Below are 24,148 nucleotides of genomic sequence, written 5' to 3'. Positions count from 1 at the left end.
GAGCTGCTGTGACCTCGTGTGACGGGAGGACACGCAAAGCAGATGTGTTCGCGTGGGCCCACGTGCCACCCAGGGTCCCAGCGTGTGAGCGAACCACTTCCGCCTGTCAGCTGCCCCGCCGGCGGGCAGCCAGAGGGTCCCACTGCGGTTGCACTGCAGCCCGCAAGCACGCACTTGGAATTCCAGAATCCCGAGGGCTCTGCAAACCCGGTTCATTACTACTTTCCCTCGTGAGTTTGGGGCAAACTCAGTTGGTGGCACAACCCGACGGAACCGGTTGTGCCTGCTGATCCTCTTCGCTGACAGGCTTTCCACAGGCTTCTGCCCACGCGGCGTGACCAGCACTCACGTCAGCGCACCGGCGCATCTGGTGACGGGCTGCCGCCCGTGCCAGGGCCTCCCGGGCGCCGGGATGGTAGGCTGATGGGGCCTAATCTCCAACTCGGTGTAAGATGAGGGGTCAGGTTACTTCCCAAAACACATTCCACACTGAACTTCAACGCACCTCTGGCGTTGCAGGGACGGCCCCGAGGCCCCGCGAGACATGTACACGCGTGTTTGCCTCCTGTTCGTGTGTGAGAGAGTCACGGGCAGGCACTGGCAGCCGGCAGCCGGCAGCTGGCCCTTGGCGGGGGCTCTCCCCGGGCTCGCACACAACGCTTCCTCTTGCTTTTCAGGGGGAGGGGGAGCATTATGGCTGATGATCGCTTTTGAAATACATTAAAAACATTTCTTAGCACAGTCTCAGATTTACAAAAAATCGCAAAGCTAGGACAGAGTTCCTACACGCGCCACCCCCCCCCCCCCCGCTAACACGCTGCACGAGTGTGGGGCGTTCGTCAGCGTGCAATCAGCGAGCCAGCAGTGGCAGTCACTAACCGAGGCCCTTACTTTATCTAGACTCTCCTGGTTCTTCCCTCGCGGCTGTTCCCGTCGCAGGACCTTTCAGGACACCGCGTGAGGTTCAGGCACCCCACCTCCGAGGCTCCCGTGGGGGTGCCCATCTGTCTGATGTCAGTTTCTGATGGCCTGGCAGGGTGGAAGGCTGCTCAGGTGTTCCTCCCACGGGCTTTCTCTGGTGTCTCTCTCCTGGTGGGACAGGGGTGGTGGGCTTAGGGGGAGAGAACCACAGGGACGCAGTGACCATCTCTGCTCATCGTGGCGAGGGTGCGCACTGTCACCACGGCGGCCACCTGGCCGAGGCTGTGCCTATCAGGTGCCTCCTCCCGCCAACGCTCTTCCCCCCTTTTCCAGGCTGTGCTCTTTGAGGGGAAGCCCCTGTGCATAGCCCACACTGGGGGCTGGGCAGCCTTGTTCGGGCCGTGGAAGGCGGAGCTGCCAGATTCTGAATGCCCTGTGTATACACGTGCCAGTGTGGACCCCTGGGTCATCATTTTGTGCTCTGGGTGATGATGTAATGCTACCGTATTTGCTGCATTAATTTGTTGTCAAATTGTTCCAGCTGTGGCCACTGGAAGCTCTTTCAGTTGGCTCCTGGGTCCCTTTGTCACATGCCCTTCATGGTGAGGCTTTCCTTTCCTTTCTGAGCATGCCTTTACCTTCTGGCACTGAACAGGGTCCCCGGACCTGGAAGCAGCCATTTCTCCCAGGAGTCCTGGTCCCCTCTCTGCAGGCAGCATTGGAAACCAGGGTCCGGGTGCTCCGTGTGCACATTGCTACTGGGGCGTCACTGCTTCTGGGCTCTCTCAGCAGGGAGAGCAAGGAAAGGCGTGTGAACACACATGGAGACTCGCGTAAGCATTTCCACGGGCAGCCACCCGCGTGGAGGCCGAGCCAAACAGCTCATCGGGACGCCTGTTCTAACCCACCATGGGGATCGCCCCTGGCTCCGCCTCCCTTCTTACCTGCAAACACCCACCCAGCAGCCGAGAGCCTGGCTGCACCCCCACACCACCCGCCTGATTGTTCGTTTCCGCTGCGGGCAGGAAGAATTTGCGGGAACAACGTGGAATGAAGTGTCTGCGTACACTTGGAAGTTCCTTTTCCATTTAGTGCTAGGACTTCACTCATGTCCGAGGTCACCTGGGTCAGCGTCTCCCTTCAGCGAGGCTGTTCACACATTTGTGACACGGTTAGATCGCTTTGTCACCCTGCATTCCACTCTGGGGTCCCCACTGTCTCAGGTGTCTTTTTAAAAACGTGCACCCATCAAGTGTCTCTGTGTGCTGTAATGTCTCCGTCTCCTACACCACCGTCTGGGTGTCCCTCACTAACATCACACCCAACAGGTCCAGGGCCCTGTGCTTTGCCCATTCAACCTGTTATGGGGGTGGGGGAGGGGGGACCTCGGTTCTTCTTGCTAACACAGTAGAGAATTACAGATCAGCAAGTCTGTTAGGGCACACACAAGCCGGGTTTATTAGTGATACGTTCCCATGGCTGAGAACTCGAGAACAGGCCATGCCAAGGTCGCAGTGGTGGGGGAAGGGGAGGTGGGAGGCACAGGTGCAGGGCAGGGCAGGGTGAGGACTGCAAGACCCCAGGTCCTTTGCCATACAGATTTCTATAGTTTGTGGGATGGGGGTGAAGAAGTTACAGATTGATTGACAGGTAAAGGTGGTGCCAGCTTCCCCCAGGGGACGTGACTATCCAGACTTAGGTATGTGTGGGGTCTCTTAGCCCCAAGCCTTATCTTGCTCCAGACCCCATTTGTTTATCTTGTAAAACAGGTGAATGACAAGAGGCAGTTCAAGTTGAGGTAGTTGCCCAAGGTAATTTACAGGCCCTTCCTGTAAGCACTAGGAACCCCTTGTAAAACAGATAGTGACCGGAGACAGGCAATTAACCAAAGTCATGTATGGGTGTTTTCCTTAGGCACTGTGGACCCCCTCCCCCCTCCCAGGCCTTGGGATGACCACACAGTCTCAAAGGCTTTCTTTCCCAGAGTTCCAAACGACGTAAGGGCTCCCCTCCTCCGTGTTAGCACGGTGTCTCTGGTGATCTTATGCCACTGGGCTAGGAACTGCTGAGTCGGTGGGTGAGACGAGTCTCCCTTCTCCCTGCCTCGGTTTACTGTCGGTCCCACCTAACAAACCTGCCTCACACCCACCGCACCGGCCTGTCCCAGTTTCTAGTCTTCCTTTTCCCAATGCGACACTGCACCGCAGCGTGTTCAGACTGGCTTCCCTTAGCAGTGGGCATTTAGCATCAAGCGCTGCGGTTCTGCTGCTGGCCAGCGCATCCCTTCCCACGGACGTATTCCCCGACACGAAGCACGCAGTCTGTTTATCCATGCAGCTCTGGGCACAAGCGTGAGGGCGCGCTCTCTGCGCGGGCACGCACTCCGCGGCGACGGCACAGCAGCGCCCTCCGGCACGCGCGCACCTGTCCCCTCTGACCCACCGGCGCACCCGGGGGCTCAGGATGCGGACCACGGGACAACCCCGGATCGCGCGACGCTGCCGCCCACGCTCTTCCGCCCGGTTCCAACATGGCCACGAGGAGTCCTCAATCGCGCAGGCCCGGGCCCTCCGCAGTCTAGAATCCGCTTCCGAGCTCAAGCGCGCACCGCAGCGAGGCCGCCCGGGGAAGCCGGCGGGCGGCGGGGGCGGGGCCAGCGGCGAGGCCGCCCGAGTGACGACGACCTGCCGCGGGCCCGAGCCAGGGCGGACCGATGTTTCGCGGGCCCGCCCGTGGCGGAGCCGTTACCGCGGCGCGCCGGAAGTCGCCGTAAGCCGGTGTCCTGGCCGCTCCTGCAGAGAGCGAGCGCCCGTCCGGTCGGCGACGCCATGGAGCCCGGGGCAGCCGAGCTGTACGATCAGGCCCTGCTGGGCATCCTGCAGCACGTGGGCAACGTCCAGGACTTCCTGCGCGTGCTCTTCGGCTTCCTCTACCGCAAGACCGACTTCTACCGCCTGCTGCGCCACCCCTCCGACCGCATGGGCTTCCCGCCGGGGGCCGCGCAGGCGCTGGTGCTGCAGGTGACGCGCGCCGGGCCGCCGCACCCCGCTTCCCGGAGCCCCCTTCCCCGCAGCCCAGACCCGCGCGATCTCGACCCCGTCCCTCCCTGCACCCCTGGCCTCAGGTTCCCCCTGGCGCTTCCCCGGACCGCCTCCTGGCGCCGCGAGTGCGCAGAGACGCTGGTCACGCCGGATCAAGTTGCTACTCCGCAGGAGCGGGGCTGGCCCTTGGCATCCCGGTGACTCCGGCAGAGCCTGGGTGTCAGAAGTGGCGCAGCGCCCGCTGCAGTGCTGGGGCTGCGGGTCGGGGATGCAAATCGGACGTGCGCGGCCCCGAGTCCCGGGCAGGAGGTGGCAGGGAGGCGAGGGATTGACGGGTGCTAACCCTTGCTTGCGATGTGATGTGCTAGGTCAGAGACGGTGCGTTTGAGTGTCTGTCTGGCTGTCCCAGGTTAAGTGGATTGTGTTTTGAGGTCCGGTCCGTGCTCATTCACCAAGCTGTCAGGGTGCCTTGAAAGGTAGCAGGTATTCCCACCCTCAGTGGATGTTTATGTCACGGCCTCCGCGTGACACTTGTTACAGTCGAGATGATAAAACACCTCAGAACAGAGAGCTGTGCAAGGCCCCTTACGGGACAGGGAAGGGAGTGGGTTTGGAAATGAGAGGTTTTGTGGGTGGTGGGGCCGCGGTGGGATTGAAAGCCCGCACTCAGCCTAGCGTTGAGCCTGCAGGAGTCTCGGAAGCTAGAAATGCTGGCGACACCTCCCTCCCACAGGTCCCCAGCACTTTACAGCTGGTGTCTGCTGGGAGAGACAGGTGTGCGGGGCTCAGTTGCCCAAGGCGATAGGGGATAGGGAGGGCGGGGTGGGGTCTCAGTGCTGGAGCTTAAGGCGGCTCCTCATCATGTCACCTGAGCGACACCCCTGGGGGAGGGGTCCCAGCAGGCCCTTGTGGCAGTTTGATATTAAGGTGGCAAAAAGTCGTGTGGTTTTTGCCGTAAAGTAAAAGACATGTTTTTCATTTTCACCAATAGCTGTATTGATTTGGATATTTTGAGTGTGTCAACTATCTCCCGTGTGGTATAACACTGAGCGTTGTCAACTTGATCGCTATCATCTTCAGCTGGTATGCCCCACCATGGAGCACTGTCCAGTGAGACATCTCCAGCACGGAGCTCCACAAACCACTTTTGACACGTTTGGTCAGTCACAGCACCTTCTCCGTGCACTGCACAGATTTTTTGTGTTTCAGTTGCGTTTTTACCTTTCTTGGAATATTAAAGCATAATGTGCTGAAAATGTTGTGTATTTTCTTCCATCTTCAATACTAAAATGGTTGCTCAAAAATTCACCAATTTTGATAAGCTTTTTTTAAGTGCACTCTGATACGACAGCTGTCACAATACAATCTAACAGAGTCGTTTCGAATGAAGTTACAGACCATTAAGTGGTACTGGAGCCATCGTACGGCAAAAACTAAGTGAATTTTTTGGCTGACCCAATACTTGTCCCTGTGAGTTAGTTGCAACCGAATTTTACGTGGCAGGTGAGGGTGGCGATTCAGCAAAGTGAGATGGTCCCGCTAAACTCACCAATTTTGTGGTTCCAGCTCTTTCTGTCCCCTGATTTATCCATTCGATAGCAGAGTGGGAACCCTGCACCTAGGGTGATTGGTGGCTTGCAGAAGAGAGGAGAAGGGTGCAGCTCCTGACCACCTGGGACGTCCTAGTTACCTTGGCGTATGTCACTTTACTTAACCCTAACACACCCCGAAAGGTGGGCCGGTGCCCGTGTTTGACAGGCGAACCGACAGGTAACTCACTTGTCTGGTGTCGGCTCACAGAGCACCTCCTATGTTCCAGGCTGAGACTTGGTGACCCATTTAACGCAGCGGGTAGCGGGCAGAGGGAGGGGCGGAGGAATCTGGTACCCTCGGGTTTCAGACCCGGGGGCTGGAGCGCTGGAGCGGCAGCACTGCGTTAGCTGCACCGCCCCCGGAGCTCAGGGGAAGGGGCCCAGGCTCGGGCGAGTTGGATTTGAGACCGCAGACAGCGGCCCCTCCCTGGCCCCTCTCCGACCTCACACACCGCCGGCCGGTCGCCAGAGCGGTCATGCGGTCGCTCTGGGAGGCGCACAGAGGCCGCACCGCTGCCCTGCGTGTGGGAAAGTGACACTCTGTCTGTCCACGGTGCTTCGGTAAGGAGTGTAAGGCGTGCAGCCAGGCGGAGGCACTTGGTGCCGCGCACACCCTGCTCTTTGCCCTTGACTCGGTGGCGGGAGGCCCCTTCCCGTGGACGCTGCGCTAGAGGTGAGGGCTCGGGGTGTCTTCCGGACAAAGAGAGTTTGGACGGGAGGGCTGGAACCTGGAAGCTCTCCGGAGGGGTTGGGGGCTGGAGTAAGACTTCCCCCGACTCTGAGGGCTCACAGCCTGAGGCGCAGCTTGAAGGACCCCCGGGGAAGGCGCCTTCCTCTCCGTGGCCTTCACGTGCGCTCAGACTAGAGCCAGCGCGGCCTGGCACGCCACTCGTTTCAGGTGGCAGTCCGCGTGTCCTGGCGTCTTTGACCAGCCTGCACGGGGGCCGGGCCAGGGGAGCCCACTCCATTTGTCCCTCCCTGAGCTCCCGGGCAGTTCTGGTGAGTCACTGTCTGGGAGGTCACGGCTGGTGCAGCTGCATGGGGCTGCGGTTCTGGAGCGAGGGAGAGGCCCGGTGTCAGGGCTCACCATGGCGCTTGGAGGGCCAGCTGGGGCATCAGGAGGACGGGCTGGCGGCCCCGGGCCAGGCGTTTGGGTCGGCACTGTGGTGTCCGAGGGTGTGAGGCTGCGGCAGGCCGTCTGAAGTCGAGATGGGTCTGGTGTGTCTCCAGGTTTTGGGACTTTATTTTCCTCTGCCTGCATCTTTCAGTGACTGTGGGGACCAGAGCTTTCAGCTCCCCAGGGTGCAGAGTAGGGAGCACAGAGCCGGGGGGTGGGGCGGTGTGGCGAGGCTGCTCCCACCTGCAGGATGGCGCCCCCAGACATGGGGTTCCTGAGGGATGTGGGCCATTCGTGGAAGGTCTGATTCCTGCTCCTCCTTCCAGGAGCTGTCTTCCGCTTGCTCTCACCAGAAACGCGAGTGGCACCCCCCCCCCCGCCACGGCACAGTGGGTGTGTGCCGCAGGCTGTCCACTCCGCTGTCACCCTTGGTTGGTCTGTCGGGTGGGGCAGAGCTCTGGGCGGGGAGGCGTCAGTGGTGTCTGGTTCCTCCTGCACCTGGCAGGCAGGGCCTGGCGTGGGTCGGGCTGAATTCCACAGCTGCTGCTGCTGCTGCTGCTGCTGCTGCTGCTGCTGGGGGCAGGAAGGTCAGCTGGGTTCCGCCTGCCCTCTGCTGCCAGAGTCGCTGGTGCCTTCTCCTCGCTCAGTCCTGGGACAGCGTGCTGTCCGCATCGCCGACAGACGGGGCAGGAGGACGGAGGCCAGTGAGACCGTGGGTCGTGCCTCCTGAGACGGAGGGCTGGGCCCGTGCGAGCCTGGGCTGGTCAGGCGGTGCTTCTGCGGAGCTGGAGCTCCCCCGTCACCGGGCTCTCGCAGCAGCTCGGCTGAGTCCTTCGCGTCGCCGTCTGTCACGGGGACCTTGCTTCCGGGGGCTGCTCCTCTGCCTGCTGCTGGGCGCTGCTTTGTGCCTGTGGCTCACTGCTGCACCGCTGTTTGATTTCAGGTGTTCCAGACCTTTGACCGCATGGCCCGTCAGGACGACGAGAAGAGGAGGAAGGAGCTGGAGGAGAAAATGAGGAGAGAGGAGGAGGCGGCGGCGGCAGCAGCCGTGGCAGCGGAGGCGGCGGAGCAGGAGCTGGTCCCTGCCCCAGTGCAGGAGGTGGAGGTCAACTCCACCGCGGACGCGGCTGTGGACGGGCCTGTGGGGCCTTCTGGCCAGCCGGACGCTGCGCAGGGCGCCGTGCAGGGGGCGGCCCTGGGCTCCCAGGAGGACGCTGAGCCACCCGGCTCCGACATGGGTGCTGCCCAGGCCTCGAGGGAACCCCCAGCTCCTCCCAAGTGAGACCTGCTTCTTTCTCGCTGGCACGCGGGTGGGTGCCGTGGGGGTGGCTCTTACTTGGTGACAGGGGCTGTCCAGCATTTACTGAGCTCCTAGTGTTTGCGGGATGCGTGGGGAGGACATCGCTCACCCAGGTTGGAGGGCAGTGGCTTGAGCGGGGACAGACGCATCTGTGAGGATGGCCGGGCAGCACCGCCGTGTTGCGGAGGCTCAGGCAGCAGCTGTGGGCGTGCGAGGCCGTGTAACGCAGGAGGGGCGGGTCGTGCACCTGGGGCTCCAGTGGAGGAGGGGTGCAGTGGGGCCTGGGGTCTGCAGGGGGCTGGGTGCAGGGCAGGGATCCCAGGCAACCCCCTGCTTGAAGAAGCCGATGCTGGCAGGAACCTCCCCCAGCTGCACCTGTCCCAGAGCTGCCTGGTGGGCCCTCCTTGCTGAGCACATCGCCCCGTCTCTTGGGCTGGCTGGGCTTCTGAGGGACAGCGCGTGGCTGTGCCTGCGTGGGACCAGTCCCTGCGCCGGCCGTGTTGCGTCTGGTCCTCACGAGTGCCGCAGCCGGAGCCCCCGCCGGGTGGTGCCCGTGGGTCCACGCCGCTGGGGGCTTCCCCGTCGTCTCCCCTCTCTGGGGTCCTGTCTGCAGACGCACTCCCACCTGTTGCAGCATTGCCCCCCCTCCCATTGCACAGCTTCCTGCAGGGGGCGCTCCCTTGGGCTCCTGGGGCTTCGGTGTCTGCCCTCTGGTCGCCCCTGCGTCGGCCTGTGTTTCCGACGGCTGAGTTTTCGCGTCCCACCGGCTCTGTCGTCTCTGGGCTGGCTTCTGACGGCTGAGTTGTCTCCTGTCTTGGGCCACGTTTTCCTGCCCGCCACGCGCCTGGTCACTCTACGTGGGATGCCAGACGTTGTGAATGTCCGCGTGTGTCCGGGTTTCAGGTTTTCCTGGAAGGACTGTTGCGTTCCGTCCTTGCAGGCAGTTCGCCCACTCGCTCTCGTAGGAGCCGGCGGCCCAGCCTTGCAGGGAGGGGCGCGTCCGGGGCCCTTCCCTCCTGGGCCGCTGTCCCTGCCTCGGAGGCAGGGCCTCGGTGGGCGCGCCCGACGCTTCGGCTGCCCGCGTGGCCCCTGCGGTCTGGGTGGTGGCAGCGTGGACGTGCCGTGCCCGTGGTGGGTCCCGGGGGCCGTGCAAGGCTGCCTGTGTCCCCCCTCTCCAGGAGCCGTTCCCCGAAATAACCAGACGCGAGGATGAAGGCCGAATGTGTCCTTCCTTGCTCCCGTGTCATTTATTCCAGCATTACTCATACAGCAAAACCTTGAAAGAATGCTGAATTTTCATCACGAGAATGGTGAAATACATTTGTGTAACTTTTTGTCTCTGTCACTTACTGATTTTTAGGAGGGGGAGAGAGGGAGAGAGAAACAGGTCTGTTGTTCTACTTACTGACGCGCTCACCGGTTGGTTCTGGTCTGTGCCCTGACGGGGGATCAGACCCACAACCTCGGCTTGTGGGGGCGACGCGCTGACCAACGGAGCTGCCCTGCCAGGGCTGCCGAGCACGACTTCATTTATAACAACAATGTGTAGATTTTTACACACAAACCATGTGTGTAGCATTTAGGGGTGAGTTAGGAGCTATTTGTGGGACACTTTAGTTTGAGCTACACCCCCCAGCTGCCAGCCCAGGGCGTGAAAAGTGCCCCGTGTTGTTCCTTGGAGCCCAGGGGGTCCGCGCAGGCGAGGGGGCGCCTGAGGAAGTGCTCTCGCCCGACCACCGCGGCACTGACCCCTGACCTGCGCTCGGGGCTGCTGCAGGTGCTGCAGGCGCTGCAGTGCACCGCGCGGCCAGCAGGTGTCGCTGTCGCCGGCGCGGGGATGCGTCGGAAATCTAGGAAGGCTGGACCTCTCTGGCTTTGGCCTTTGAAAATCGAAACGGAATTCTTTAAAAAAAGCAGAGGAAAGAAAAAAGTGGCACCGAGAGTGGGTCGTCGCCCGGGCGCTGGGCCTGGGTGAGGGAGGGCGCCGGGGCGCCGGGACGAGGGCGGCATTTCCAGAGCCTTGGGAGAGACTGCGTGGGTCCCGGGGACGCTCTCTGTTGCCCTGGAGAAGCACCGCCCTTCGCGCCGGCCGGCCGGCGCCTCTCCCCGCGTGAAGACGCGTGCACCGCGCAGAGAGTGTTTTAGGTCGAGTTCGATCACCGCGCTCACGCGAGCAGACGGACCACCACACCTAACCCCGCACCGTCCCTCGCGTCGCTCATCAGCGATCCAGCGTCTGGGTTTCTCGAGACGTCCCGCCCGAGAAACAGCGGCGCAATCCGCACTCACGGCCGCGGCCGCGCAGGGCTGGTGGCGCACCCTCCAGTTCTCCTGCGAGGCCTCGGAGCGGATTTGCTCGGCAGGCGGGTGCGTGGCCTGGACTGGCCGCCCGTGTTTTGCTGGCTGGTGTAGCGAGCTGGCTGGGCGTTCCGGGCAGGGTCACGAGAGAGCGTAGTGGGCGGCAGCGCCCCCTCAAGGCACCGTGGCCCGTGTTCTGCAACACTTTTGTGCTCTGTACAGCTTTTCCACGTCCCGGCTGCCGCTGACCTTCGCCCGCTGGCTGTGCTCAGAATGCCATGGCCGTGTCTGCTGGGGCCTGACCGGCGGAGCGGGCGTCCCCGCATTTTTCCTTCCACCTGGTCTGTGCCCAGTTGTCTCTTCGCCGGCCGTTCTCCAGTCTGGCCTGCGTTTCCCCTCCCCCAGGCTTTTCTTGAAAACTAACTTTCCTACCTGAAAGTTCCGTTGGAATTTTCACTGGGAATACATCAAGTTTATGTTTTGAATGGGAACTAACACCTTTCCATCCAGCCTTTCCACCTGGGAACAGGGTACGTCTCGTCGTCCGAGTGCTGTGTGCCGCCCGGTGGAGTCCGGCGGTTCCGGTCGGCATGTCCTGCACCCCAGCTCCCTCTGCGGGGTCTGAGAGTCGCTCAGTCGATTTCCTTAGATTTCCAAGAGCATAGGCTACTTAGTATTTGTTGTCGCATTTCAGTAACAACAATGTTTAGAAATAAACGATACCTATTTTTAGCATTCAGAATCTTACCTGCAGCTGTGGTTTTTTCTGCTGCAGCTTCGGCTGCAGGGCGTCTGAGAAGCGGGAGCTGGGTGGTTGAGCCAGGAGGCTGTCGGTGCCCGGAGTTCCCGAGGTCTGCGTATTCTGTCCTCTTTGAAAAGACTTTCCATTGTTATATAATCCAGGTCTACAGAGGAAGAAGTTACAGAAACAGTGCAAAGGATCCTCAGACGCCCCACTGCCAGTGTCCCCAGAGTTAACCTGTGACCACAGGCTGCTGTGGCCCCTGGGCCACCAGAGCCCTTTCTCCCGGGGCAGGTGTGACCCCTGTGGTCGCCGCAGTAGGGCCGGCTCCTTGGCCTGGTCCCCCATGGTCTCGGTGCTCACGGGGACCTGACTTTTTTCTTGGTGGCCGGCCTGGCGTGTGGTATACGCGATGTTTCCTGTGGCCAAAGTGTCTCGGCTTCCTCCGTGGTGAACTGCTGAGTGTCTGGGGGGGCAGTGCTTTGAGACCCTGTGAACACCTCGTTCCCACTGGCGGGGCCGTGTGGGGCTGGCCCTGCCGCAGACACTGCTCCTGCCCGTCCCTCCACGTTGTGGGGCCTTCTACTCGTCGAACCCTGGCCGCCTGACGCAGGGCTGGAGCGTCGCTCGTCGAGGGTGTTGTGGTGTCTGGTGTCCGTGGCAGGAGCACCGACCGGGGGGCTTCGGGCCCCCTCCCACTCCCTGTGCCCACAGCACCCCAGAAACGACCACGGGACCTGCTGCTGGCGAGATTGCTGCATGTCGCTCGCCTCGTGAGGGGCAGCGTCACCCCAGAGGGACAGCCTCTCGGAGGGGCCACGGGGCCAGAGCCTGCGCACTGGAAGTGTGATGCGAGGGGGTGTCGTAGAGTGACGGTGGCACGGGGTCCCGCCAGGACCACGTGGGGCTGGGGCTCTGCCACCTCGGGGGCCCGGTGTCAGCTGGGCGAGTCCCCTGGCGGCCCGCCGAGCACCCCGGGGCAGGGCACGGTCCTCGGCCCGGGCCCGTGGCTCCTGCGTCACCTCACCGCGCCTGCCGCATCAGGCCGCCTGTGGGCCTTGCCCCTGGGGCCGAGTGCCGGGCGCCCCCGGGCCGGTCGTACTGGGGCGGGAGTGTGGTTCTCTCCGGCTCCTTGCTCAGTTCAGAAGTCTTCTGGGGATTGAAACAGTTTTCTGGTTTTGGATGACTAGGAGTAGAAAACTCAGTTAGAGACCACGGACTCAGCATTCTTCAGTGGACTTATTTATGGAACAGGTGACCTACTTTTTGTTTAAAACGCGTCTCATTTTCCTGTGCTTGTGGAACGTCGGGACGCCTCTCCCCTCACTGAAACGACTGAGGTTCAGGACAAAGTCTCACTGCGGCGAAGTTCCGTTGTTGGTTCACCAGAAGAGCTTCTAGCTGGTGTCGGGGGGCTTGTGTTGGCAGGCCAAGGTCGAGGCTGTCTCACGGCCCGCATGCACCGTCGCCGGCCGGCCGGCCCCCCCAGGCGTTTATGAGAGGGGCCTCGCCGCGTGTGTTTTCGGGGTAGAGTTATCTGGCGTGTCCACTGTGCTGCAAAGTTCACTTCACAGCGCTAAGAGGGACTTTCTGCTGTGCACTCATCACAAGCGACTTTTGTTGACGGAGCCTTCCTGACGGGGGCGCACGGTCTCTGGGCGGAGCCGGGCGGGCTGTGTCTCCTCCTGCACTCGGACAGGCCCCTGGCACGACCGGTCAGGGAAGGAGACCGCACGGGACACCAGGGTGACCGCAGAGGGCACAGTGACCCCCAGAAGTGGAGGTTAAGGAATCGGGAGCCCCTGTTCTTGGCAGAGACGACGCCCCCAGCACCCCCCACCCCAGACCTCGGGGCGGGAGGAGCTGGGAGGACGGGGGCCACGGGGCTGCAGTGACAGCCCAGCGTCTTGGGGGAGTATGCAGAGAACCCGCACCCCGGGAGGAGGTGTTTATAAGCTGAAGCCAGTGGGGCTGCGGGCAGGGGCAGCGGCAGGGATTTCTCGGAAGCGGGTCGCTGTGGGCGGCAGACGGGGACACACAGGGCCGTGACAGGGCTGCCCGGGGCGCTGTGCTGCGTGCGTCACAGTGGCCGCTGCGGAGAGCCCGCCGGTGCTGGGCACGAGCGGGAGGGGCGTCCTTGGAAACCGGCTGCTTGTCTCTGGGGCGGGCGCTGCTCCGTGCGGGGTGGGAACACGTCGGGTCCAGAACCCACAGAGCTTGCCCCGCCGCCCCGCCGCGACCCTGGTTCCTGGCGCTCTCCCTGCGCCCGACCGTGTTTCCGGAAGGAGAAGCCCCAGGAACCGCGGCGCCACCCGCCCTTTGGCTGTGACTGGGGCCGGGTGTGCAGACTCAGGGTCCCGCTGGTCTCCCGAGGCCCGGGAAGCGCTTCCCGACTGTCCCCCCCGCAGGTGCTCTCCGCAGCGGCTGCCCGTGGCCGCTGCGTCGCCTGAGGCTCGCCCCCCACGACGCTTTCTCTGCTCCTTTCCATCCTGCGCCGTTTACTTGTGCAGAGACTGGGAACCGTGTCTGCTGGGATCCCCAGACTCTGGGTACGGCCGGTGGCGTGTTCGTGGTTTTGGGGCGTGGGGGCTGCTCCCTGCAGTCAGCGGGCAGACTGGAGCGGGCTGGGTTCGAGGCCCCTCGGGGCATCTGCCGACCCTCCCGCCCTGCGCCCCACGCCCTGAGGCGCCTGCCCAGACTCAGGCTCCGTGGGGCTGGTGCTGCCCGTCCTGTCCCCCTGCAGCTGCTCCCTGCAGTGCAGGGGCGTGGCTTCCGTGGATGCCGGCGCCCGCAGATCCAGCTTGTTTGTCGACGCCCAGGTCGAGCAGGGCTGCGCCCAACACAGGAGGCGGTGGGTTCGGTTTCACGGCCTGACGGGCTGTAAAGACGCCACGTTCCCGCCCACTGGGCACAGTGTTCTCCCTGCCGCGCGCACTTGCCCGCCTCGGCATGGACCCTCCTCGTGGTGCGCGGTGCCCTTGCACTGGGGTCGGGGCGGCGCTGGCCGCTGGGCCTGGTCCCCTCGGGGTGGCGGCCTCACGAGGGGGGACCGGCGGCTGATGCCAGCCGGAGGTGCCAGGTGTCGGCACAGGGACCGACGCCGGATTTTGGAAAGGAGACGCCGGGGTGGCAGCGCCCGTGCGCGGGGTGTGGGCAGCGCGGGCTGAGGGCCACCCCTGACCGTGGTTCCTCCCTCAGGAGGCAGGAGCAGTTCCAGAGGAACCCCGACAGCTACAACGGGGCGGTGCGCGAGAACTACACCTGGTCCCAGGACTACGCCGACCTGGAGCTCAAGGTGCCGGTGCCCGCCCACGTGCTGAAGGGCCGGCAGGTAAGCGGGGCTCTCCCGGTCCCGGGCCGGGGCTCGGGTTGCAGGCTGGTCTGAACCCTCCGCCGCAGGCGCCCGCACCCGCCCGCCTTCCCCGCCAGACGTCCTGGGAGCTTCCTGTTGGACGTGCAGTGTCCTCACGTCCCGCAGAAGACGCGACGAGGGGCGAGGCTGCTGCCTGCGGCAGTGGGAGAGCCGGTCCCGGGGCAGAGCAGCCCGAGTGCCGGAGGGGCCGGCCTGAGGGAGGCCCCTGGTTCACCCAGCCTGACCGGGCGGCAGGCAGCCGCGTGCTCAGCCCGGCTCCGAGCGCCGCCCTGCACCCTCGTGTGGCCTGCAGAACTGGCTGCTGCTGCTCGCAGCGCTCAGCGCGAGGACTCCCCGGCGGTCTCAGCCTTCGCAGGCCCGGCAGAGGGCAAGACGCCGCCGCCTGTCACCGAGGAGGCCCCCAGGCCTAGCTGTCCCTGCGGACTCGGACTTGTCCTGGGCAGTGCGCTTCCCAAACGAGGTCCGGCTGGGGCCTGCTTCCGAGGTGCGCGGCCCCTCCCCTGCAGCGGCCCCGGCGGCTGCGGCACGCGGGCCCGAGCGCGGGAGACACGGGCGGAGCTGCGTGGGGGCCTCCGGGACGACCGCCATGCGCAGTGGCGCCAGCCCCTGCTGCTCGGGGTGCCTGGGTGGCCGCAGCCCTTCCGCCTGTCCTGGCGCCCCACCGCAGGCCCCTGGCCGGCCCGCGCACGGGCGTCTCCGTCCCGGCGGCCGGCGCTCCTGGTGCCCCAGGGGCGGCCGGGCCTGCGCGCCCGCGCCGCCCACTGACCTGACCGACGCGCCGCTCCGCTGCTCGGGGAGCTCTCCCCCACCGGTGGTCTTCCCACGGCATCGTCCTCGCACCGCGCCCTCCTTTTGGGAAGCCGTGGTCTCTACTTCTCCGTGACATAAGTTTTCGTCGGGCCCCGCTTAAAACTCTGGGTGAATTTATTTTCGGCTCTTGGCTTCTGCTGATCTAAGGGTTTTCCCGAGCTGCCGCTGTCCTCTTGGGCCGGCTCCTTTGCCGCTGTCCCCCGAGGGGCCTGTCACAGTGAGCTGTCACCGGTGTTTATTTTTGGCTTTGTCCCCGCACCTGCCAGGTGCGGTGCGCTGGTGGCGGGGATGCAGCAGCTCGGGGGTGGGTGCGGCTGCGGCTGGGAGCCGGACCTCACTCGCCTCACTCGGTGCCTGGCCCCCGTGGTCCCCGCGGGCCCCTGTCGGGAGGGGCCTGCCTCTGGGGTGCAGTGGGGACGGACGGACGGACGAGGGGCGTGCCGGCAGACTGCCTTTCACCATCTTGCCGGTAAATCCGGAGAAAAACTCGGAGCCAGGCTGTGGCGCTCAGCCCTTGCTCCTCCTGCCCCCACACCCGCTCTCTTGCCTCAGGGTGGCCACGGTGCCCACCGCAGTGCCCGCAGGCCCGGCTGCAGACCCACGGGTTCTGGGCTCGTAGCGTGTCGCTGCGGGAAGACCCTCGGCGGAGGGTTTCGGCCACGCCTCCCATCTCCTGGGGGAGGGGCCCTGAGGCCTGGCCCCGCCCCCCTGCTGGGAGACTGGGTGACTCTGCAGGGTGGGCGGTTCCTGTCCTCCGCCGGCTCTGCCGCGGGGACACGTGGGTAGTCCTTGCCGACTGGCAGGCCCTGCTGCCCGCCCTCGGTGCCCACGGGAAGCTTCGGGAATAGCACCCCGGCCTCAGGGCATGCCCTGCTCGCGGACGAGGCTGCTGGGGGCACTTAGGGACGTGTAGGGAGACCTTGTTAAGGAAGTCTGTGACGGGAAAGGACTGCCGGGCCGCGCTTTTCCGCGTAGAAGTCTTTTTGGTCACCAGGCAACCCGCTCCGGGGCACAGAAAGTCTGCAACGCGGGTGCTCACTTTTCCGCCTCTGCCTCCCGCGGGGACCTGCCGCGCCCGAGCCCGACCTCGGGCGTCACGGCGAGGTCCCGGGGCGCAGGCCTTACCGTGTGCCTGCCGTCAGCTGCGACTAGGTCATCACGCCCCGCTCCCGCCCGCGGCCCCAGACCCGTGGCCCCAGACCCGTGGCCCTGCGGAAAGGGCTTTCCTCGGTCTGGCTGAAAACAGGGGCTGCCTGGACTGCCCCGCCGCTCAGGGGAGCGCAGCTGTTTGGGGCGAAGCCTCCAGAGCTCCGTGTCATGCGCGCCGTCTGGTGGCCGCCAGGCTGCACCAGCCCCGGGCTGCCGAGGGGCGGATGGACCGGCCTGGGCGGGTCCAGTGTCGAGCTCACTGCTCTGGCCCAGGTTCCCGCGTGGACGCTCCCTGCGTTTCTGCAGGCCGGGGGCGAGTTTCCAGGTTCAGGGAAAGCGGGCGGCCGACCGTTCTGCAGGGTGCTGCTGCCCTTCCCGGGTGCCTCCCTCTGCCACCCGCGCCGATGCCTCCGGGTCAGGCCTTTCTGGCTCGGCTGGTGGTTTCCCTGGAGTTTCTTGGCGCCTTTCTTCTCCTCTTGTCGAAAAGGGCCCCGGAGCCACCTAGACCCCCCAGCAGTGCTGTGGTGTCTGGCAGTCGCCGTCTCCCCGAAGATCCTTCTGGAAAGCCCCTCCGCCCGGCTGCAGCACGTGCCTGCGCGTCTGGGGCGCCGGACCTGGAGCCGCCCTGCGCCTCTGCGTCCCGGGGCGTCTCAGCCCGCGGCCCTCCTCGAGTCCCTCCGCACTGCGGGGCGGTGGACCCCCGGCGGGGCGCGGCTGCAGGCGCGCTGCGTGGCGGGGGTGTCTGTGCAGGGAAGTGACCGCCACGCTGCCAGTGGCGGTTTTTCTCTCGCGACGAGAGCGTTGCGGGTCTCTCAGCAGCCTTTGCCCACACAGCGCAGCGTGCGTGGGCAGCTCTGGGCTCTGCCGGGGCGCCCGAGCCGGGGCGTGCTCCCCTCCTGCCCAGGACCCCGCTCTGGGCCAGCGTCCATCCTCGGGGCTTCCTCCGAGTGGCCCGTGGCGAGCACAGGGTGCCGGGCGTCTCAGCGTGTGCTGGCTGTGACCTGCCCCTGGTTCCCTAGCGGGGGCGCGCATGGAGGCTCCAGCGAGAACTCCCCCCCTCCGCCCCACCAGGGCTGGAGGCTTCGCTCCCTGTCTTCTCGCTCCGGGGGCACCGGGCCGCGCAGCCTGGCTCGTCCCCCTCCTCCCGGAGCTGTCGGGGTCTCCTCCTCAGACGTCAGCCGGGGCCGGCACGAGTGTGTGCGGTTCGCCTCCGTCTGCCCAGCGCCGCGCCCAGCGGCCTCTGCCCCAGGCGCGTCTCCGCTGCGCTCCGCGGCTGTCTCGTCCCGGCCCCGCCCGGCCCTGTCTCTGCCTCAGTCTCCAGCTTGGCCTCCCCAGCTCTCTGCTGGGACTTTTATTTTAGCCACAGCATTTTGATTCATAAAAGAAGTGCTCTTTTTTGGTCTAATTCTATTTTCATGTTTTATCCTGGCTGGGTGGAAGCAGCGTGTTCCCAGACCTAGCTGGAGACACAAATAGGAGGCGTTTCGGAGAACCCTCTTCCTAATTAGCTCCGCGGTTGCCCGCTGTGCACCTGAGTCCGTCTGCGCGGCGCCGGCTCCTCAGACGGGCCCTGGGCTCCCGCGGGGTTCCCACCGCAGAGAGTGTCCCGGCCTCCTCTGGGGGCGGCGGGCGTCTCCTCCCGCCCCCACACCCGCTCCCCCGGGGCCGGCAGCCCACCCCTGTCCTCACCCCCTTCCTGGGGCCCAGCCTCCCCACTGCCCCTCCCCCCGCCCCCGCCCCCCGCCGTCGGCTGCGGCGCGCCCTGGTCCCCGCCAGCCTTGGGGGCCCGTCTGGCCCGCACTCGGGAAACGCGGCTCCTCTCCCCACACAGGTGTCGGTGGCCCTCAGCAGCAGCTCCATCCGGGTGGCCGTGCTGGAAGGCCAAGGGGAGAGGGTCCTCATGGAGGGGAAGTTCACCCACAAGGTCAACACGGAGAGCTCCCTGTGGAGCCTGGAGCCCGGCAAGTGCGTGCTGGTGAGTGCAGGGCGGCGCCCGAGTCCCCGCCCGGCCCCGGGAGCTGCGGGGTCTGTGTGGCCCCAATTCAGCCCCTCAGTGAGGGCGTGTGGGGTCACCCACCTGGATGGCCCGAGGCTCCTGAGCACGTCGCTTTGATGTGCAGAGACCTGGGTGGGCGTCGGGGTGGTCGGTGACAAGGGGTGGCGCCCACTCCCTCGGCCCCTGGCCGTGGAGGGTGCTGGTGCCGCCGAGGTGGCCAGGCCTGGCTTGGGCCCTCGCTGGCGCCAGGCAGGGCCCCCCGCCGTCCTTGGTCGGGTGGTCCCAAGCAGCTTACTCAGCGCCAGGTCCCGGGGTGAGTCGGGGGGAAAAGGGCCCCAAGTGTCTGCCCCAGACCCCGGGACCAGTGGGGGGGCTCTGGGGACAGGGTGTTTGCAGGTGTGGTCAGGGCCCTGCGATGGAGAGGTCACCCTGGGTCGCCAGGGACGGGTGTCCTGGGGCGGGGGAGACGCGGACGCGGGAGGAGTGAGGTGGTGTTGGAGCAGGGGGGGCGGCGCGGGGCCGCACTGCCGTCCCCGGGAACCTCGGAGGCCGCCGGAGGGACGTCGTCTGGAGCCCTGGGCGCCCCAGGGCTCTGCAGCGGTGGCTCCGGGACGCAGGGCCTGTGGGGACAGGGCGGTGGCAGCTCCGGGGAGCCTGTGCCCTCCCGGCACCCGACTGAGGCCGGCCGCCCCCCAGGCGCCCGCCCCCAGAGCCGAGGACCCGCTCCAGCTCTCCAGGCAGGGGCGGCAGCTAAAACCGATGACAGTTCCTGCCTCCCCCGCTCCCACACGTGGGATGTTAATGAGGCTGCTGGGCTCCCGGGCGCCTGCTGGGTCCCGGAGCCGCCTGGGCTGCGCTCTCCCGGGGCCTCGCGTCTCGGCGTCCTGGTGCCCCTCCATGGGGGGCCGCCGGCCTCACTGCCCTGGGCGCTGCGGGATGCCCAGCCTGGCCCGAGCCGTGCCCCTGGGCGGTGCCGTGGGGCCGGGTGGGGTGCTTCCCCTGACGGGTGGGTGAGTCGTGTGTGGCGGTCAGGGAGCTGGAGGGGTCTGGGCAGGGGCGAGCGGCTCAGGGTGCTGGGCGTCGGGGGGAAGATCGCGTGGGGTCGGTGCCGGGCCCCGGGGTCCCAGCGGGCAGGAGCGGGAACGGTCACCACGGGGTGCGGGTGGCCCGTGGGGACACTGTGACGAGTGGGGACCTGGCGTGGGTGCGGGGCAGCCGGAGCTCACGGGAGCATGCTCTCGGGCTGGGTCCCAGGGCCCAGGGCGCGTGCGTGGTGGCCCAGTGGAGCCCTCGGGTAGGGCCTGGGGGTGGGGACCCCGAGGCCGGACGCAGCCCCCGGGCCCCACTGAGCCGCCGCCCCGTGGCAGGTGAGCCTGAGCAAGGCGGGCGAGTACTGGTGGAGCGCCGTGCTGGAGGGCGAGGAGCAGATCGACATCGAGCAGATCAACAAGGAGCGCTCCATGGCCACGGTGGACGAGGAGGAGCACGCCGTGCTGGACAGGCTCACCTTCGACTACCGCCAGAAGCTGCAGGGGAAGCCGCAGAGCCACGAGCTGGTACGGCGGCGCGGCCAGGCACGGGGCGGGCGGGGTGGTGGGGGGCCTTGCCACGGCCTGGGTCCTGATGGCCGGAGCTCCCGTCTGGTCCGCTGGTCCGAGCTCGGACACAGAGCTCAGGTGGCAGGGCCGAGGCACGGCCACGCACATAGAGCCGGTCACAGCGCGTGTCCCAGCTCTGCATGAGCGGGGCCGGTGGCAGGAGGTCCTCCCAGCCCCTTCTCAGTCACCCGGGGGGTGAGGAATGGGGGGGGCACGCCTGCCTGGCCCAAGGCTGTGGGGAGGCAGCAGGGGGTCAGCGCAGAGCCGGGGGCCGAGGAGAGGGTGAGCTAGACGGGCACGGTCGTCCCCCGTCCATGGGGACACGGTCCGGGACCCCGAGTGGGCGCCTGGGCCCACGGGCAGTGCTGAGCCTCCGGTGCTGCCTTCTGCCCCACGGCCCCGCCCCCTGGGGCTGCGCCCCCGCCCCTGCGCGCCAGCCTCACCGCCCTCGCCCTCGGGCGTCAGGAGGGACTGTGGGGGCGGCCTGGACGAGAGCACGGTGGCACCGTCCCCGTCGGTCTGATGCCCGAGACGGCCACTGGGCCACTGACATGCAGCAGTGGTGCCCGCGGGACGGGGGTGCGGTCCCGTGCCGGCAGGCAGGGGCCGGGGGTCTCGGGGTCTCCTCACGCTCCCCAGAGGAGCCCAGTCTCAGACGCACGGCTGTGTACCCGTGGAACGGCTCGCTCACGTTTTCAGACTGCAGTCGGCCACGGGTTGTGGGGTCATGGGTCTCGGACGTCTGCACGCCTCCCTCCTGCTCCGATGACCCCGCGTGGGTCTGGGGGAGGGTCGGTTGTCCCAGGCCCGCGTAGCTGCCGGGTCCTGCGTGAGCAGCGCGGGAGGCGGCCGCAGCCCGTGGTGCAGGGGAGTCGGCTCAGGCCCCCCCCCCCCCCAGCGTGGTTCACAATGTCCTTGGGGCCCTGACTGCTCTGGGGAGTGCCCAGGCCCCCTGCTGTGGCCTGTTGGTGTGTCCGTCCCTCTGTCTGTGCGTCCTTACCTGGCACGGGTGGGGCGGGGCGGGGCTGCCAGGGTCAGACTCCGCAGTCCCCGAACACCCGTGAGTTCATGGGGGGCTCAGCAGAAGGGGCGGGGCTGCTCCCGAGCCGGTCTGGCCTCTGTCCTCCCTCTGCCTGAGGCTGCCCATCAGGGAGGGTCTGGACGGTGGCCCCCGGCTCCCGGTGCCAAGCTCGCCTCTCTCTCTGGGGCAGCGGTTCTCACTGGGCGACCCGGGGCCCCGGGAGTGGAGCTGCCCGAGCGCCAGCCCCGTGGCGTAGGCCTCGTGCCGCTGTTGGGGTGCTGCCGTCCCCACGCGGAGGGGGGCAGGCCCTGAGTCGTGAGGCCACAGGAGGAGCAGGGGCAGCAGGGTCCCCGCTGACGGGCCCCGGGGCCGACGGCCCGTCGGGAAGGACGTGAGGATGAGCCTGGGAGGGGCCGTGTGTCTGGGGGGCGGGGACTCTGGAGACGTGCCGTGTGATGGCCGCGCGCTGACCTGAGGGGCAGCAGGAGCCCGGGGCTGGCTGTGCACGAGGCAGGACCCAGGTGACCCCTTGCTCGGCCAGCCTGCTCCTGGGTGGCCAGGTCCTGCAGCCCAGGATCCTTTGCTGGAGCGGCACAGGGTGGGCGTCTCGGGGCCGTGGTGACTCAGGTGGGGCGCAGAGCCCGTGGGAGTCCCGGGAGGGCGGCAGGAGCTGGAGGAACGAGGGTGCAGGGGCACAGATGCCTCCCCGACCCCCGCTGGCAGGGAGTTGCCGTGGGTGGGGCTGGTCTGTCCCCAAGGTGGCCACGGCCCCGACCCCCCCCACCCCCCAGGGCACACTGCCTGTCTGTACTGTCCCATGGCCCTGACGCCTCTTCGTTTCCTGTGGTCACAAGTGAGGGCGGTGGCCTCAGCCCCCTGTGTTCGTGGGGAGACGCCTCCCTCTCAGGCACAGTGTTCCCCGGTCCCCCGGCCCAGGCCCCATGGCCTGGCCTGCTGCTGCCCTGGACACGGGGCCTCCTGGACAGGCCGAGTCATGGCCCAGGTCACCCCAGATTCTCTGAGGGTGCACTCCTTGATGCCACCAGCCGCCTCCCTCAGAAAGGGGAGCAGGGACCCCCTGCATCTCGGCCTGCCCCCAGCCGACAGCCCTCAGGCCCCCGGCGCTGGGACAGACTGCAGGAGGACAGGCTGCAGGAGGACAGGCTGCAGGAGGACAGCCACGCTCCACGGGCGACCTCAGGGCGAGGGCCGCGTGTGGGGAGCACGGCCCCGTGGAGGGTGCAGCCGCCCCGCGGGTCCTCCGGAGGCAACGGCAGAGTGGGCCCGGCGGGGGCGCGCGGGGGCCCGGAGGCCAGGCTGACCCCTGTCTGTTTTCTGTTGTAGAAAGTCCACGAGATGCTGAAGAAGGGGTGGGACGCCGAAGGCTCCCCCTTCCGCGGCCAGAGGTTCGACCCGGCCATGTTCAACATCTCCCCGGGGGCCGTGCAGTTCTAGGGCCCAGGAGAGGGGGCCCCGCAGCCCCCGGCCCCACCCCGCCCTGCCCCCCAGGACTGTTCCAGAGCAGGGCGGGGCTGCGCCGAGGGGGGCTGGCCAGCGGGGGATGTCCCCACGGGCAGCGCCGGCCCTGTGGGCCCCCTGCTGCCCCCGCGCTCGCCGCTGACCTGTAGCTTGCTTGTTCTCGTGCTGGGGGAGGCGGGTGGGGGGGCTGCGAGGAGCAGGGCAAGCGGTTTGGGGAGCAGCCTCCTTCGCCGGGCACAGCCCCCCGAGTCCCGCTCACTTGCTCATGTGTGACTGCTGCCTGGGGCCGGGACCGCCGTCCCGCTGTCGGTCCCGGTTCTGGGAGGAAGCCCTGTGGCTGCCCGCACGGCAGGACCTCTGACCTCTGACCTCTGACCGGGCGCCCACGTGAACCGCCCCGGCCCCACGGGACCAGACGTGTCAGCAGCGCCGCCCCGGCGCCCTCCGGACCCAGCCCGTCGCCGGGACGTGGCCCCACAGACTGGCACCGGGGAACAGGGGGCCTGTTGGGAGGTGATCCTTCCGGAGACTTCCGCCTCAGTGGTGTGCGTGCGTGGGGGCCGGTTTGTCACTGTCACTTCTGCTCGAAGAGTGTCCCCCTGGGGCCTGGGGGCCGTTGTGGGGGGGGCACGGACGCCGGCCGGGGGTGCGCCCCTGGGGCTCAGAGCCCTGACCTTGCCCATCCCCGTGGCTGGGCCGGGGCGGCTGAGACCCCGCCGCAGGCCTCCGGGTCCCTGTCGCCGGCGAGACGGCCGTTCTGCACGTGTCCGTCCCGGGTCCCTCGTCCCTCCCCTGCGCCCCCCCGCTGGGGGTCTGTCGGAGTGAGCCGGCGGGGTGTGGCGGCGCCTGCATCTCAGTGGCTGGGGAGGCTGGAGCCCGGAGCCCAGCACCCTGGCCGCCGTCTTCCTTCGGCCGGATTTTACTTTGGTGTCGCGACGCTTCCCGCCCCCGCAGGCTGCAACTGCGTCTGGAGGGTGCCGGCCCCCCGCGGCTGATGGCAGCAGGTTGTCCGGTGGGGGCCTCTGCCCCTCGCCGCCCCGGACCTGCCGCTCCTGCCTGTTTTCTCTCTGCAGACTCGGCTGCAGCGGACGGGCCGTGGAGCCCCCGGTGCGGCCCGAGGACGGGGAGCCGCCGCCCCCAGCGCGGGGCCGCAATAAATCTGTGTTTGAGCACCCGGCGTCCGTGTGACTTCGCTGCCCAGACCGGCCTCCCTGCGCCCCGCCCCCGAGCCCCTAGCCCGGCGCAGCGGTGTTGGCCGTGCCCTTCCCTCCTCGTCCATGGGGGTCGCAGGCTGCCTGTCCCAGGGGCCGCGCTCCGTGGGCACGGCCTGGTGGGCACTCCTCTGTCAGCGCCTGGCGAGCAACTGAAGATGCTCCCGGGGCGGGGGGGGCGGGGAGGGGAGGCCCCCCAGTGTGTGTGTGGGGGGGGGCGGGCCCCCAGGAGTGCCCCTCCGGACACGTGCCCGGGCCAGCCGCTGGCCTGAGAAGACTGGGCTGCCCGGGGCCAGGCCCGCCTGGGGGACTGCCCGCTGGGAGCAGGGGCCATGGGGCAGAGCCCGCCCGGCCTGGAGCACTGGCCCTCGTGGGACGCGGGTGGTCCCTGAGCACCTGGCCGGCCCCCCTGCAGCAGCACGGGTGTGGCCCCGGCCCATGCCGGTGGCCTCCCTGCGCCCTATTGGGCTGGGCCGGTCCCTGGGCTGTGCTGTGCTGTG

At 66.9% G+C, this 24,148-nt stretch overlaps 1 protein-coding gene across 1 annotated transcript; it reads left to right on the top strand.

Moving 5' to 3' along the window:
- Positions 1 to 2,447: 2,447 nt before the first annotated feature.
- On the top strand, positions 2,448 to 23,163 carry NUDCD3 (NudC domain containing 3). Its single transcript, XM_045828365.1, has 6 exons — positions 2,448 to 3,941; positions 7,615 to 7,949; positions 14,210 to 14,342; positions 18,175 to 18,318; positions 19,707 to 19,895; positions 22,303 to 23,163. Exons 1-6 carry the CDS (start codon positions 3,750 to 3,752, stop codon positions 22,411 to 22,413), a joined length of 1,104 nt encoding a protein of 367 aa, XP_045684321.1. The 5' UTR covers positions 2,448 to 3,749; the 3' UTR covers positions 22,414 to 23,163.
- The last annotated feature ends 985 nt before the right edge of the window (positions 23,164 to 24,148 follow it).

This window comes from Phyllostomus hastatus, unplaced genomic scaffold (assembly GCF_019186645.2).
Source record: "Phyllostomus hastatus isolate PE091 unplaced genomic scaffold, TTU_PhHast_1.1 phas_scaffold_78, whole genome shotgun sequence".
Lineage (NCBI taxonomy): Eukaryota > Metazoa > Chordata > Mammalia > Chiroptera > Phyllostomidae > Phyllostomus > Phyllostomus hastatus.
Note: the sequence above shows the minus strand (reverse complement) of the source record. Positions and strands in the feature narration are given on the sequence as shown.

Excerpts from the sequence above, each read along its gene's own strand:
- NUDCD3 (XM_045828365.1), top strand. The coding sequence starts at position 3,750 with ATGGAGCCCGGGGCAGCCGAGCTGTACGATCAGGCCCTGCTGGGCATC. Across the intron at positions 18,319-19,706 it reads AGCCCGGCAAGTGCGTGCTG|GTGAGCCTGAGCAAGGCGGG; the intron begins GTGAGTGCAGGG and ends GCCCCGTGGCAG. Across the intron at positions 19,896-22,302 it reads AGCCGCAGAGCCACGAGCTG|AAAGTCCACGAGATGCTGAA; the intron begins GTACGGCGGCGC and ends TTTCTGTTGTAG.